Source organism: Typopeltis vanoorti, chromosome 5 (genome assembly GCF_054136105.1).
Source record: "Typopeltis vanoorti isolate ZY-2024b chromosome 5, IOZ_Tvanoo_1.0, whole genome shotgun sequence".
NCBI lineage: Eukaryota > Metazoa > Arthropoda > Arachnida > Uropygi > Thelyphonidae > Typopeltis > Typopeltis vanoorti.
Genome location: NC_143553.1, coordinates 18190395 through 18208331, shown reverse-complemented (window position 1 = coordinate 18208331; position 17937 = coordinate 18190395). Strand labels below are relative to the sequence as shown.

Below are 17937 nucleotides of genomic sequence, written 5' to 3'. Positions count from 1 at the left end.
GAATGAGTTTGTATCTATTTTACTTTAAGCCATTCTAGTAAGAAGGTCAAATCATAGCATTCAGGAAATATGAACTTCGGATAAGGCGGGACAAACGTGCATGTTAATACCTTTAGATCCATTTTTGTTACTGTTACCATCTCAGCATAATAAGGTTTCCAGTAGATGCTGGTTGTTGTGGTATAATCCCAATTTACTTCCTGATACTGCGAGTCTTACCCAGTGGAAAATACTAAAGAATGCCATCAGCAATCATAGACCTATTATCACAACCATTAATTTGCAGTTAGACCAAAAAACACAGACAAAGAGCTCTTTGAACTTCAGAAAAGCAAATTGGCCTAAATACACACAACTAGTAGAAACATACTGCACTAGCACACCCACTAGTAAGGAACTTGATCAGCAACTACTAGAACTAATTAACAACATACAGAGAGCTGCAAAAATTCAATTCCCAGAGGACCCAGGGGAAAAAATTGGGTTCCATTTTGGAAATATCATAATATCAATGCTATGATCACTGACAGAGATATTATCAACGAACAGTTAAAAAAAATAATACAGAAAGAAGATAATAGAATTAATTCAAAACATAGAAGATGAAATATCTAACTGCAATCAAAAAAAGTGGAAGGAATTCTGCAATAGACTAGATCCAAAAAATGACTCACAGCACTGGAACATCATCAGATTATTAAACAACACAACACTTCCGGATACTGATCACTCTTCAAACACGATCTCCTCAGGAACTGATACAGCAGTAACAAACAAACAGATGGCAAATTTACTAGCCAAACATTACTCAAAACTTAAGGGTCAAAGCTATATAACTGAGAGGAGACCTCCACATTGCCTTAAAAGGAATGTGGAGAACCAACCAGGGCTTCTGACCTAATGTCCAATCCTTACTTTCTTGTGGTGCTCCCTGTTAGGTATCTACCTGGATACTGAACAGACAAGGATGGGCTGACAATTTGGGATTTAGCTGACCAAATTGCATTCTTATTGGCTTAAACCAAAATTTCAAATGATGGTACAACAAGACAGAATTTCATGTTGGCTGGGGTGTCACCCAGTTAAACAAGGTCCCCTAAGTTTTCACCAGGACACCAGGGCAAACAGCAAAAAATCAGCTACTGGAAGAAATCCTAAAACTTACCCCAACTCAACATTACCAGAGTTCAAGATCGGTACTATCAACATAAAAAGCCTGAATGGCAAAGAAATGGAGCTAGATGAGAAATTGGATAAGTACCCAGATCGACATAATAGGGGTGACTGAAACAAAAAAGACAAAAACTGGTAAGATCATCCTGAGCAATAAATACAAAATGTTATATTCAGGCAATGACAATCAAGGAAAACAAGGAGTAGCCATAGTATTCAACACTAAATACGAGGCTAATCTTCTTGAATGGCAGGCAGTCTCGAGTAGAGTGATATGGGCAAATATGAGAATGGGAAACTGGACAATAAGGCTTATTTGTGTTCTACTAAGGTAGAAGTGGAGGAATTTTTTGAGGCTTTAGAGAAAGCAACTGACACAATGAAAAAGGAAAGGTTGGTCTTTGTTGGGGATCTAAATAGCAGAGTAGGCAATGATTGTCAAGACATATAAAAATGTTTTGGGGAAAATTTGGAAAAAGAGCAGAGCTAATAATAATGGCAAATACCTGTTATTAGGACACTCAAAAATTAATGAAAATAAAGAAATAACCACAATCATTACCAGACTAAGGATGGAACATTTTAAAGACATGAAAATTCAGCCAGATGCTAGTAGGAGCTATGAAACATGAATAAAATGTCCAGGAGTTGAATTAACACCTGTCCATATTTATTCTTGTCCAGCAATTACCGCTGCTCTACAGAAAATTGACAATAACCCTAGAGAAAAGCTCTACTCCATCAAAGTTCAACATATTGCCAAAGCAGTTCTACAGATCCACGGTCATATCTAGAAGCTCTTCAACGGACTCGACAACTACTTCCTGATACCGTTCAGCTGTTTTAATCTCTTCAATTTCTTTCTGATCATTTCATGCTTGGAAGAATGTCAGATATTTTGACCTCACAATTAACACCTTTTGATATTTGCACTTTGCATATTTTACCTGCTATGGCACGTAGTAAGTAAAATATGACAGAGCCACAACACAAAGTTTGGGTAGGACTATTTCTATGTCTGGGTACAGTTCATATAACGAACTTTTCTTGGTAATTGTATCACAACAGTATCAGCAGAGGAGAATTGAAACTAGCCCCTCACGACCAACCTATTTTATGGAATATAAGAAATGACCATGTGTGAAAATTTGACATACTTGAAAAATAAGGCACCCCCCCCCCCAAAAAAAAAGTTGAATATTATTCCTACTGTGCTAAAAATTTCAGTCACAAACAACATAATATCTATATTTTAAATTTAATCAAAATTGAGTAAACAGAGGAATAATACAACCACTATCAGAGGATGACAAAGCACTTTAACTTTATATATAAAAGATGTTCGAGGTTTCATAATCTGCATTTGATGGGTAAAATGTGATAGCTTGTATTCTGCTAAATATCTCTTTATTCAGCTGGACATAAAGACATCATAGAATCAGTTACAACAAGTCATATTTATGCCTCAGTTTTTTTATGATTATAATAATCATCAACTGTTCACAGCAGAGTTAAAACCTCTTCCAATAAATCCCGAGTATTTAACTTCTCTAGGCTAAAGGAAATTAATACATTTTAGTGCAACTCAGCAGTGGGGAAGATACAAGCTGAATATCAGCATCATTAGAAGTTAACTGTGACAGATTCTTAATACTTATTAAGATAAGGTTTATTTAAATAACACATGCTAGCAAAGGGTAAGTGTTATTTTCTGGTAATCTGTTTAAACAAAAATAAATAAATAAATAAATAAAGTATTCTTGTATATATGTGGATATAATGCACCAGTAGTATAACTACCATCCACATGGAGATGTACAACAGTAAAATAAATTCATAAATGTCACAGGGATATAAAAATATATAATGAAACTCAAAAAGATGCACAGATAAACCAAATGAAAGCAGAGCACTGAGGGTATGTGTAAGAGGAGGATATACTTAATGCCTGTTGTAACAAGGGATGACTGTATATACACAACTGGTGCATGGACACACACACACACACACACCTGAAACAAACCTGTAAGTGGTATCATGAACTGTTCAAATTTTTCCTCATCTTCACCCAACTCAACAAGAAGAAGGCGACCTAAAGATGTATAAAATGTTGATCTGCACCTCATGTCAGGTATACGCATGGTCCCTCCCAAAAATGGGAAGTGTTCACTCTGCAAGCAAAAACCAGCAGCTATAGCAAGATCAAAAATTTTATAAAATCATTTATTTAATTATAAAAATACACATAGAAATTTCTATTGTTTCATTAAAATCAAGTTATTAAACTTAATCACAAAAAATAATGCAAATATAAAAATAGCAAAAAATACAAATCAAATATAGGTATTGTTTCTGGGAAAACTCCTATGTTACTCCTCTTAAAAACTATTATTTTTACAGCTATTTTGCCTGCTTTTGTTTAGGAGTGCCCCTGTTTTAATGTTATTGGCTTTTTACTCAAGAATTCTTAGGGCATTGCAGCTGTATTTAAGAGACAAATGTATTTGGCATAATGGAAGAAAATTTGCACATACCTTTTCTTGGATGTTGTTGCCTGTCTTCTTTCTGCATACTTCTACTGTTATGGTGTTCAAAGGGGAGTGGGGGGGGGGGGGGGCTTAGGCAATGCAGAAATTAATTTGAAAAAAAACCTGGTTTTTTTTGTATAATATATACATATTATTTTTAAGGGTGGGCAGAGCGCTTTTTTTGTAGGGTGGGAAAATATGAAAAAGATGGTTGAAAATAGCAATTGTTTGGATGGCATGAGTAGAAATGAAGTTAGTTTCTGATATGTGCGTTTGTGGTATATTTTTGTTGCTATTTTGTGTTTTTTCTGAGTAATGTCAAGTTAAAAAGCTAAAAGCTATGAAGCTAAACACCTGAGAATGACAAACTACAACACCAAAGAACAATGGAAGCGAACGTGAAGCATAAATACCAATGCTCAACTCCAAACTTGGAAGCACATTCTTTCACATTGGGAAAATGATTTTAGAGGCTCTTCAAATGAATATAAGTTAATTAAAAATCTCATTCTGAGAAATTGAGTGATTCTGACCTGCTAAATTTAGATGCACAGTAGGAAGATAATTTTCGTAAAAAGGCTTATACAGTGGGAAGATCCTGAAGAGTATGAAGACAATTTAATCACCGATAAGCCCAAAGAGATTTCACATAAATTAAAAATATTTTTTGTGCAACCGAAGTTTTCAAGCAGCAATGCTTAGAGGCTGACCATGGTGAAGAGAGAAGTAGAAGAAGAGACAATAGGGCCATACCATCAGTTTTATGAAAAAAAGAAACAGAATGCCAGTCAAACTACGTAGCTCAATCTTTGTTAAGAAGTAGAATGATAAATTTATATTCTGAATATGTTTTATTGTCTTTCAGCTTCATGGTTTTCCTTTAACTAGGCCCTGAGATATACCCTAATTATTTTATAAAAATTAAGGGTCAAAAAAGAAATTTGAGGAACTATGCTTTTTCCCATAGGTTATTCAATTAGTGAGTTTTCGATTAATGTGCCTGTTTTAAAGAATGCATTAAATGCATTAATCGAGGGATTGCTGAATGTTGTTTTTTGTATGGATAGAAAGACAAGAAGGGGAGGGCTGTTAATGATAGCAGGGGAATTATGTCTGCATAAAAGGTGGAGAAGCAAAAGGAAAACAGGTGGTTTGGAGGCAGGATGGTCAGGTGGAGGTTGACAGGAAGAGACATTTAGTCAGATGTTGGTATAGGCCAGAGAAGATGGTGATGAAGAGCTGATAGGAAACTTGAGGTTAATGAACAATGGAAAGGAGATCATTATGGGGAATATGAATTATGGAAATACAGAGTGAAATGAAGAGATACCTGGAAAGAAAGAAAACAAATTCCTGAAATATTTGAACAACTCTCATAGGCAATTGTAAAGGTGGGCATATGAGGATCAAGATTCTTAGTTGTGATCATTTCATCACAGAGGACATGATTACGAATGAGGTGTCATCATTCCTTTCCAGTTGGTATGAGTAATCACCTTCATGATGGTTAGTGCTAGAAGACTTCTGTTAGGAAAAGATATATGTGGAAGCATAAGGCTGGTGATGATGAAAAGTCTTAGGAGAAGACTAGAGCTATAGCCAGGAATGGAAAATTAAACATAAAGGAGATAAATACTGTGTTGGCTCTAACCCAAGCTATTCAACAGCATTCAAGTGTAAATGTATTCTGCAAGTCAAAAGAGTGAATAAGACAGATGTGTCAAATGGATGGATAAAGGAATTATACATTAAATATAGAAGAAGGCACCATGGCAACACAAGATGAATATTGTTATAATCAGCTGTCTGAAGAGTACTATTTCCATTATTATGTGACACCTCCAAAGAGTCCTTGAACTCATCGTGGGGAGAGTGCACTAATAATCTACACAATTCACCATGTCCTGTGCTTAATCCTCCAACTACACACCATGACACTTATTATCAAAACACAATGTCATTTAGTAGCCATCATCAACATCTTGTGTCTGTAAATTACATATGTTTTCTGGCAGATTTGCCTGTATGGGAGAAGAAAATCCCAAGCTTCTTGGGGGGTTGGGGGGGGGGGGGGACTGTATAAGATTGGTTAATTCACCATGTATTGAAAAAGCCCATATAAATATTACTCTCATCATGATGAGAATTGAACTTAGGTCTTTTCCAATCGAAGGGTACAATATACCATTGTTCTTTCAACTGTATTACACATGCACTTTAAAAAGTACGCCAGAAAGGCAAATCCGTTGTTAAAAACAGTCAAAGTGAAACATGAGCAGAAATTCGTAACTGCACTAAGAAAAATTCTAGACAGTTCTTTTTGATATGTAGGAAGTAGAAGAAAGAATGATTATGGTAGGATTTTGTAATGGACAAAGAGGCCATGGATATTCAGTGAGCACAATACGGGGTTACATCATGAGAAGCCAAAAGGGAGAAAAAACAGGAAAGGCTGAGCTACTGGTGAACAAGCAAGATGTATATGAGGAATTAAATAAACTTGATGTCAATAAAAGTATAGGACTTGGTGATATATCACTATAGCTTTAGGGAATATTCCAGGAAGTTAATGGCAGCCTTTTAGTCTGTTTAATAAAAATCTTCCAATAACACAGATGATTCCAAACAAGTGAAAAGAGGGTGAAATACAGGGTGTTCGGGATAAATTTGACAGTTTCGTAAGGAAAAAGAAAATCTTCTTTGTATCTATTAAATTTAATGAATTGACAAAAAAACATTACAGGCAGAGTTAATTACAATACTATCAACAAGATTTACTCAAAATAACCACCATTAGCATCGATCACAGCTTCAATTCTGCTTCGGAACCTCGAACAAGCTGATGCTACAGTCTCCCTGGGAAGGGCCGCAAAAACTGTTTTAATTTTATCCATTAACTGGGCTTTTGTATTACTGGAAGTGCGATTGGTGTCTTTTTCAACTGCGCCCCATACAAAATAATCCATGGGGTTAAGGTCTGGGGAGTTTGGAGGCCAAACATTTGGACTGGTGAAGTCGTAGAAATTTTCAGACAACCATTTTTGACTTTTCCCAGAGGTGTGGCAAGGGGCCGAATCCTGCTGCCATACATACGGCCTACCATTGGCTAACCTTGATATCCAGGCCTTGACTACAGTTAGCAACTCCACGAACAAAGCCCGAATTCCAATGCCAGGGTTCTTCAACACCTGTTCCTGCAGATTTGCGAGGAATTCTGCTGTACGAACGCAATCAGATCGTCTGCTAGGGATCTTTCTTCTTGCTACATCCTCGTAGTCACCATTGCAAGTCTCTAGTTCATGCCTGATTGTTTTTACTGTATTCAGGGAGCATTGGGCAGCAGTCGTAATATCCTTATTTTGATGGCGGGCACGAATCATCATGATACAAGTTATTCTCTTCCATGATTCAGGTGGGTTCCAGCTATCCATCCTTTCTGACATCTTGTATATGAATGAAGAAGGATCCAAACTTTTAAATGAAGAGAAGTGTGTGTTAATACATGTAACTTACGGAAAAATATAATTAATTATAAATATGTCAAATTTATCCCGAACACCCTGTAGTTCCACTTCACTAGGGATGATAAGGCCAAGGCCAAAAATTATAGGCCAATCTATATCTAGAAAATAAATTCTGATTGACAAGAAATTATTATTATTACCCTAAGACCCCATGGAATCAAAGACTAATCTAGCAGGTCACCTTTTGTCACACATACAGCTCATCATACTGTGCCGTAAACACATTCAAATTCTCTGCAGACACTACACTCTCAGGCAAAGCATTCCAATCATTCACAACTCTGCATACAAAAAACCTGCTTCTCACTTCCTTGTTCCTTATACAGCTTCCAGGGATGACCTCTTGTTTTACCCTGATCTCCCACCATTTTATGAAAAATTTCAACACTGTTCTAATAACAATCCTTTACCACCTTTTCCATCTCTATCATATCACCCATCTTCCTTCTATCAACTAGACTGTAAATTGCATCTTCTCAGCCTTTCCTTATATTCAAAATTGCAAAGATCAGAAATTACCTTAGTCAGTCACCTCTGGATCCTTTCCGAACATCTCTTCATCCTTTTGAAAACTAAGTATGCACAGTAGTCTATGCATGGCCTAATCAGTGCCATGCATAGACAAAGGAACAAGAATCTCCTTCCTTCTACATGTCAGTGTCCTCTGAATCATTCCCAGAATTCATTGTGTTGACCTCACAATTTTGGCAATGTATCCTCTAATTTTTAGACACTTATCCACCACCACCCCAAGCCCTCCTATTTTCTCCACTTCCCCACCAAGCATAAAATTCTACATCCCATCTTTGTTTCCCATAATTGAAAACGTACATTTTGCAGGACTGCACTGTCATCCCCACTCATATACCCATTCACTCAATCTATTCAAGTATTCTTGTAAAGCCAGACATCTTCTCTACTCCTCATATTCATTCCAACTTTGCATCATCAGCAAACAACTAAATATTCCCATTCAAATCTTCCCTAATATTATTAACATACAGGTTAAACAGCAATGGTTCTAAAATATATTAGTGACTTTCCAAGATGCTGCTTCACAATACACAACTTGCTGATACCCATCAGATAGCCAATCTCCAATCCACTGCACTAGTCTAATATCCATCCCCACCTGCTCTAGTTTGATTATCAATGTCACGTGGTAATCTATAAAAAGTCTTTGCAAAATCCAAGTATACTACTGTGTATCCATATCCTTTCTCCAATGAAGCCATCGCCTTATTGTAATAAGTATGTAGATTACTAAAACATTACCTTCATTTAGCAAATCCATGCTGTCCATCAAAGATAATGCTACTGTTATCAACCCAATTCTGGATCCAGGTTATCATCAGCCTCTACAAATTATTATCATCATCATGATCAATTTCCGGATATGTACCCTCAAGGGGTTTACAGTCTTTGACAGTACTATGAAAGTACTACGTGATTAAGTTTACTTTAATTGCCTATCAATAATTTTTTCCAGCCAATCAGTCTATTTACTTGTCAACACTCCAATATTATTATACCTAATATTGGTCTTCTAGGGTACTTCTGATAGAAACAATCCATCTAGATCTTGGTCTCCCTGTGGGTCTTTCTCCTGTCATCCTAGCTTCAAACACCTGTTTTCATGGGAAACCATTTCTGTAAAAAACACATCAGTGGGAACAAGACTCAGAAGGATACCAAACTCAAATTAATGCAGAACACATACATTTTCCATATACAAGTAAGGTGTATCAGCTTATTCTTAAAATAATCTTGGTCAGAGATAGTTGCAGAAAGTTTTTCACTTGGTAAAAAAATAAATTATATTATTTGACAAGAAATTATATTATTGTTTAATCCTTTATCTAAGTGTATGCAAAAAAAGTTTACAAGTCAAGTCCTGACAACCAGTTACAACTGTCTATAATTATGTCTGGAGTTATGGTAAAAGTGGTGGGAGAGGGCTAGGATTACATGGGTTGTAACTGCAACATTTTCTGTAATGATCAGCAAGGGTTTAATGAGAGGTCAGGCTTTACCAATTTATATTCATATATGTAACACAAGAAAAATACTGATTTTCTTCTTGACTTAGGAATAATATCAGAAGACTTATGTTTCACTTATTAAAGATTAAGCAGATAGAATAACTACTTAGTATATACTGTTCAGTTTTAAGTACTTTTCTAAAATAAGCAAATCACGACCTTATAAACAACAAACTAATTCACAAGAAATTTTTAGACTTGTTGTGATTTTTTTATTTTTCCATATTTTATTTAGTTTGTTCATTCTGGTCTAACCAAGGTTTAGCCTATGTTTTACCGTTTCCATGTTGTTGAAGTTACTGGAAATGAGACTGCCAAAGATAAACATATTTATTAACTTGTTCCAATGGATGATTTTCGAGATTTATAGAAATATTTTCTTCTTCTCTACCTATCTTCATTATTTTTGTTTTATGAAGATTTATTTTTATACCATAGGTTTTACAGAAGTCATTTAAGATACTGATAGTTTTTTCTGTGGTTTAGAATCTGCTAGGAATGATATCATCAGCATATTTGATGTGATTAATGTTGATGCCATTGATTTTTACACCTAGTTCATCAGTTATGGTTTTAGAGACTTCTTCTAGGAAGATGATAAAGATTTGAGGTGAAATAGGGCAATCCTGCATTACACCTTTCTTAGCTTTGAAATCCTTAGTTTTAATATTGTTCGTTTTAACATAAGCTTTAGTGTCTCCATAATAATTTGTAACGAATGTTAAAATATCTGAATCCATTCTTATTCTTTAAAATGGTGATCAATTTATTTCTATTAACTGAATCAAAAGCTTGCTTGAAATCTATAAAACAACAGTATATGGACAGGATGTATTGTATTCCCAATATTTTTCTGTTATATTATTAATGGTGAATTTGTGGTTATAGTGGATCTATGTGGCCTGAATCCTGCTTGATTTTCTTCTATGACTTTTTCTGTAAGCACCTGTGTACTCTTTTGAATAATTCGGATGAACAGTTTATAGCTATGACTTAAGGGTGTTATGGTCTATAATTCTCACATATTCTTTTGTCTCCTTTATTATGAATCGGTATAAGAACTCCTGTTTTCCAGTCAGTTGGGATTACTCCAGTAAAAAGAATTTGGTTAAATAATTTCTTTAAGAAGTTAATGGCTTCCTTGCCACCATATTCCCATAGCTCTATAGATATTTCATTTTTGTCCATAGCTTTCGAGTTTCATTTGGTTCATTGCATTTATAATTTCTGTTGCAGTTATGGGTGGTGCCTTTTCATATATCATCTCTTCTGTTATACTTTCTTCCCCATGTTCTTTCTGAAATAATGTTTGAGAGTGGTTTTTCCAGATTATTTTAATATTTTATATTGATCCAGTTTCTAGATTGTTTTTATCTTTCATTGTTAGTGGGTTATCTTTATATATCTTAGTTAATTCTTTTATAATTTTATATACAGTTTTATTGTCATTTCTTTTATTAGCTTCTTCACACAGTTTTGCTTTTTCCTCCAACCAATCATTTTTGGCAGATATGCACATTTTATCAATTTTGTTTTTAAGGTTCTTATAATGTTGTTTATTTTCTTCTGCATTTTTTATATTTAATATATGCTTTGCTGCTCTTTTTTCTTCTGAAGTATTTAAAATTTTCAGGGGATATCCATTCATGATTTGGTCTTGCTGTTGTTCCAAGTATTTTTCGTTCAGTATTTATAATAATATTTTTACCTTGATTCCATGTATTTTCTATATTATCATAGCTTAATTCTGATCTTATTGCCTATTAGTGTTTGATAGTTGTCTTGCACAAATTTCTCTTTCAGTTTTGACATGCCCATTTTGTTGATAAAAGCTCGTGACTTGTGGTACTTAAATTTTAGTTTTATTTTTGCCACAAGCACTTTATGGTCAGTGTCGAAATCTAGAGTTTTAAAAGTTCTAACATTCTGAACAATGGACAGACTCATTACAGAATCTGAAATTACCATAGCCTATAAAGAATACCAGACAAGAAAATCCCCAGGACCCAATGGTCTAGGATTTTATTCTTACCATTCTATTTATACTATTCAATTCCTTTCTCTCCCAAGCGAATTTGTAGCAAACCATTCTTGTCCTCATTCCAAAACCTAATACAGATCACATCTTAATCGGCAGATGGAGATGTATTTCTCTATCTATGTCTAATGTTATGCATTAAGGGGAAGGGCCACTACCCTGACTAGTTTCGACCTTTATTGAGGACTCTTCAGTGGGAGCTACCAGCCAGAAGCGGTAGCAAGGTCATCTCTACCTATAGGAGTTGCTAAATGGTGTGCCACCTTTTTAATAAATTACTCTGGATTTAGAGAACGATGTTGAAAGTTTATTTTTCACTTGGTTAGAATATAATAAATTTAGTCTGGGTAGTGGTCCTTCCCTTAATGCATAACATTAGACATATCCGCAAGGAGATGTGTTTTGCATTATGGGAGATACTGAGATAGGAGTGATAGTAGCTTGCTCCACCTTTGCATGGAGTCGCCCTGGTGTTGCACCACCTTACCCCAGTCCTGAAGATACTTTCAGGCGCAAACTTTGTTTGCACACACTTGGATAAAGGATTAAACTAAATTTATTATATTCTAACCAAGTGAAAAATTAACTTTCAACATCTTTCTCTAAATCCAGAGTAATTTATTAAAAAGGTGGCACACCATTTCGCAACTCCTATAGGTAGAGATGACCTTGCTAACGCTTCTGGCTGGTATCTCCACTTGGGCCTGGCTCCCACTGAAGAGACCTCAATAAAGGATGAAACTAGTCAGGGTAGTGGCCCTTCCCTTAATGCATAACATTAGACATATCTGCAAGGAGATGTGTTTTACATTATGGGAGATACTGAGATAGAAGTGATAGTAGCTTGCTCCACCTTTGAAAGTAGTCGCCCTGGTGTTGCACCACATTACCCCAGTCCTGAAGATACTTTCAGGTGCAAACTTTGTTTGCTCACACTTGGATAAAGGATTAAACTAAATTTATTATATTTCTCTATCTAATACTAACTACAAGATATTTTTCCACATTACAAATAATAGGCTCAATGTGGGAATGAGATACATAATTAAAAGCACACAGTTGTATGGAGTACCAGGTCGAGGTAGAATTTAATCTATTTCTGCTACATGATCTAATCTGCTTAGTTAACATGAAAAAGCAGTCGATGGCAGTGCTATCAGTAGACTTTACTCAAGTATTTAATAATGTCCGACATCCCTTTCTATTCCACATCCTCCAGCAAACTGGTGTAGGTAAAAAGCTACTATCCATTCTCAAAGGGGCCTATGCCAATTCAACTACCTTCCTCCTAGTTACTGGGTCTCTGTTCAGATCCGGTCAAAATTCAAAAAGGAGTAAATGAAGATTGCCTTCTCAGTCCACTGCTCTTTGCATTAGTTCTTGAACCTTTCTTACAACAAGTCAACAATACGCATGCTGTGCAATGAATAACAGTTCCTTCAACTATGAAGGAAAATAAGGTATTAGCATATGCCGATGATGTAGTGGGAACTGTTAAGGATAGCGATTCTATATAAAATTCAGCAAGATCAGTGGATTAACTATTAATGCAGACAAGACAGAATTAAAAGTTTGTGGAAAGTGGAATCTTGGGGGGTATTCCTTTTTGACTAACCCCAAAGAGAGAACCCCTCATTATACTTGGAATTCCCTTCTCCACTTATGCAGTATTACCAGTTCAAGAACTTAAATACAAGAACTCTGAAACCTTAGAAGACTGGAAAATATGAACACTTTCCTTTTCTTCTAAAGCCACAGTACTCAAAATCATAATCTTTCCTGCTCAGTTGCACATAATAAATATTACAGACATCACAGAAGCTGAAGAAAAACAATTATATAATAACACTGTGCAATTTGTTTGGTCCAGCCAAAGTTAAGAAGGCATATCTTCAACTATCAAAGAAGCATGGAGGATGTGGGTTTCAAGTTTTAAAATTCTGCTATATAAGTTTCAAAAACTGCTAATACAGTTTCAAAAATCCATAAAATATTGCAGACTAATCACACATATGCAGACCTTCTCCTGTACTACCTCAGTTTTCATATACCCATGTTTGGAGATAAGGATTATAAAGGTCCAAAAGCTGAAATTATTCCTGAATAATACTACACACTTTGTGCTTAACTTTAAGAATGCTAAAACACTCTGGCATTGACATTCTTTCCATTACAAAAAGTAATATTTGGTATACAGAAATTTTTAATCTCTTTTGCCACAAAATTCCACAGTTGGGTACTGACAAGAATACTTTGTTTCAATTTTTGGAAGTTCCAAGGATACCCTAACAGGAGGGATCTTGAATGGAGAATTGTATATGCCCACCTTCCAGTCAACACCATCAAATGGAGGTATTTCAACATTGGAGATCCAATCTGTGACATCTGTTACTGATCAGAAACAGTAGAACATGCATTGTACACCTGCCCTCTTGCCCTGCATATCCAAAGTTAGATTATGTAATGTGTTGGGCATTTCATTGCTTACAACAGAACAGGTTATATTTTTGCAATACCAACCACCTATCAACAAAGGGAAGAGAATTTTGATCTTTATAATTAATGAATTAAAATACCATTTATGGAAGGTTAGAAAGAAACACAGATCTGAAACCAGCAATATGACATTCAAATGCTTTATAATATTGTATTGTGGAAATTTTATTGTTCCGTCATACGATTTTTGTATTTAGAAAGAAGCATTCTATGAGGTATTATATTTCTGTCTATTCTTGTTATGAGAGGTTTTTTTAAATAGTTCCATCTTCTTTATTCAATGTGGTCTTATAGTCAATTCCAGGGGTGACTGGAGAGAAATCCCAGGCAGAGAAGGCCAAACTGAAGGCAGTTAACTCAGATGGGGCTAATTACCTGGGCATCACTCATCCTTGCGCTTTAGTTTCAATGCAGTCTTTTGGTTGTTCATCTATATGAGATTGGTAAAAAAGGAAAACTGATAGCTGGCTATATGATGATATAAAAGAGCTGAAGCCTTTTCTCTATCTCTCTCATGCTATCTATCTGTCTATTCTTCTCCTAATACTATCAGGTCTCTTGTCCTCCTTTACTAACTACACTAGGCCAATGATAAGCAACCCTTTACTCTTTCACCTCAATAAAGGTTGAAACCGCTGGGCAGTGACCATTCCCATAATGCATGGTATTATACATGTCTGCAAGGATATGTGCTTTGCATTATGGGATACGAAGCTCTTATATATACAAGTTGCCCCAGTCTTGAAAATACTTCAAGCGCAAACTTTGTTTCTTACACTTGGAGAAAGGATAAAACTAATTATATCATTTCATGGAATCTTTAATTTATACAAGCAAAAAAAGAGACTAGAATTGTGTGAAATTATAAATACAACATGCAGAATTACGATTTAAATTTCAAAATCTTACACTGACTTTAAATTAGTGTTACTTATCTGAAATCTTTGTAATAAATTAAGTATATAGTATGAAAAACAAAAATAATCTGAAAATTTGGGTAGTCAGAGAGAGAGGATACAAGTTAAGAATATTAGTATGCCTAAGTCTTACCCATGTTTGGTTTCTTAACCATGTTCTATGTTTTCATCATCAATGTATAATTTCAAACCATTTCCTTTGTCTACTGATCGAGAAGTCCTTTGTTAGTATATTACATGGATTATCAAGTTTAAGATTTAATGTTTGGTAATAGTGAGATTAAAATGGAATTAATTCTACAGACTTAGAGGAGGACTTTTCCATAGTTACTGCAACGTCATTTTGTTAGACTCGTGTGAACTAGTGTTATATCTGCGGTATATTCATGATACTTCATACTTTTATGCACATTTACTGGGTCGTCACCTTAAACATCATTTTCAGCAAATACATTTTTAATCATTAAGTTCAGTAGTAATAAAAAATAATATTTCACAGATTTTTGTAACTAAACTCTATTTACAAGCTCTATTCACAAGGCAAACAAGGAGAGAAAGTGTCAGAGAGAGAGAGAGAGAGAGTGTGTGTGAAGGATGCAACTAAGCATCCATTAAAGTGTAATTTGCTTAGTTTCTTGTAAAGAAAACTAAACAAATTAAACTACTAATAACCCATGATATTTTATTTCCTATAGAACTTGTAGCCCGTTGCATGTGAAAGCCATCAAAACTAACCAATATATGATTAATCTGATTCACAAGGTAAATAAATAAGATTAATGAGAAGGAAGGAACAGAGTGATAAGAGGTGTGATGTATGACGTTTCAATGATCTGTTGAGTGCAAGATAGAATGCTGCAGGAGTGTTTGCTGGAGGAACGTTAGTACACCTATGGTAAATTAAATGAGGTGAAAGAGTAGACGACTGTGATTATGGGTACGTATCACTTGAAAGGTAGTGTGGATTGGGTGGTTAGAGATTTCAAGTTCATGCTTGAGGTCGGGAAGACAGTGAGTGTACTAGCCAGGTGTGATAATGCAGAGCTGAGGAGAGGAGCATCAATAATGAATGGTATAATAGTCAGATTATGTGGATGCCTGGAATGCATTAGAGGACAGAAATGAACTGTATATAAGAGACAGCATGCATTTGAATAAACAATGATGAAGGCATCTGGAGAGAATATTGTTCTCTGAACATGTGAGAGTGTCAGGCCAAGAAAACTAAAATTATGTTAAATTGTGAATGAAGCTATGTTATGTAATTTATTATTTTTCATTCACATTTAACATTGCTTATTTAATATTAATCATGGCTCATATAAATTTATTTATTATTCCTTAAATAAGAATTACTAAATAAAAATTTATTCAAAACCTGACCTATTATTAGTTTATAAAATAATAATATGTTTGGAATTTTGTATAACCAAATATATATGATGTAACGTAAAGTATATTTTTATATTTAACTGTATACGTAATCAAAAAGTTAAAGAAGTAGCTTAAATATTCTGTTGTTTTTATTTGTGAAATATTTAATGTTATGTAATCACTCATGAATAATAATAGACCATACATTACATTAGCGAAATGTTTACGTTTAGTCTGTTGTCATGGAGACGCACGCGTAAACAACCACGAGTGGAGTAGAGCGTGGCGTTCGAACGTAAGGTGGGAGTGAAGGTCATAGATAGATAGAAAAGCAGAAAGAGAAGGAAGGTCATAGATAAGACAGGGAAGGAAGAGAAGAATTATTATTAAGCGAGTGAGGAGAGAGTTTTGCGGAATCAAGATTATAAAATCCTCAGGGCAGAAATTTATGAGTATAGTGTTCGGAAGTGAACCTATAAGTAGTGAAACATAAAGTTTAATGTTATAAGCGAAATCTGCTGTTGTTATGAAGAAAGGTTGATGCCGTAATCAGATAAAAGGAAACTGGACAGTCAATGCGAAAATTCTGATTAGTTCCAGTTAATCTGGATTACGATTAAATTCTATGTTGCCCTAGGAAAAGGTTATATTGATTACTTGGAGAAAAGTGAACAGGAAGAGATATTAGTACCTAATTACTGTTGTTTGGAATGGTGAAGTGCGACTTACAGTAATACAGTTTAAACTATGGAGAATATTTGTTAAGTGTGTTCCGCTAACGTTAATTAAGTTAATTCATAAGTGCTCTCTCAATAATTTGATGTATTGAAGAATTTGTCCGGTAAGAGTAGTTGTATAAGTCTCTTTATTCTAGCATTAACTGTAATATATCTCCGATGCTCAAGGTCCGGGAATATATTTGCTTGGAATATAGCTTACGTAGTTTATTGCCTGCTGTGAATATAAACATTGAGTTGATAGATTTGTGAAGACTGATTAAATGTGAAATTGTTATATTAACTTGAGATAAGAAGATTTGTGTTTTTGAGACTGTGAATAGTATATGAAAGTTAGAACATTGAATTAGCATCAGTGACCTAAGAAGATGTGTTAAGTTAATTGTATAGTTCCATTTTAAAATAGAGTTCTTGTATTTGTTAACCATATCATATATTAAATGTTTTATTTTGTTGATCTAAATATTGTGTTTGCCTGAATTCCTTATTATTGCACCGTTCATAAACATTCGAATCTTGCGGGAACCCCAAGTAAAAATGATAATGGATGATTCGGTCTAATGAGATGACTGCTAACTTAATTTAGAACTGATCCTACTATTTATATAGACTAATCTAAGAATAGGGTGGCGCAGTATAAATATAAATTTCCCTACTTTTGGATCGGTGATCATTTCGTAATTAGTTGTATTATTCATAAAAGTGACTTGAAACTAGATAGATTTAGAACACGACAGAAAAAAGGTCCGTCACGACAAGAGTGTCGGGCCAAGAAAACTAAAATTATTAGGGACTTGCCTCTTAAGGTAATAGTCACTTGCGAGAAGAGAGAATGTATGGTATAATGCAGAATCCAGTGGAGTGTGGAGAGAATAATGACAGGTATAGAAACATGGACATTGCATTGATGATTCTGCATACTAATGCCTGGAGTATCCAGAATAAAGGAGATGAAGTGGTGGTGCTGATGAATAATAATTTCATTTGCTCTGTGCAGATGAAATTATTCTCGTAAATCGGCTATTAGTCTTCCAAAGATTTTAAGTAAATTAAATAAGAAATCTCATGTCTCATCTCCCAAGTCCAGTTTCAATTTATTACAGTAGAT

The 17937-nt window shown here is 34.8% G+C and overlaps 1 protein-coding gene across 1 annotated transcript in view; it reads right to left on the bottom strand.

Annotated features, from left to right (window-relative positions):
- The window catches only part of Ranbp16 (Ran-binding protein 16), a 1020902-nt gene that overhangs the window by 425011 nt on the left and 577954 nt on the right, over nucleotides 1-17937 (bottom strand). The window contains exon 17 of the mRNA XM_090392964.1: nucleotides 3197-3344. Coding sequence (XP_090249090.1) covers nucleotides 3197-3344 — 148 coding nt within the window. The remainder of the gene's footprint in view (nucleotides 1-3196; nucleotides 3345-17937) is intronic.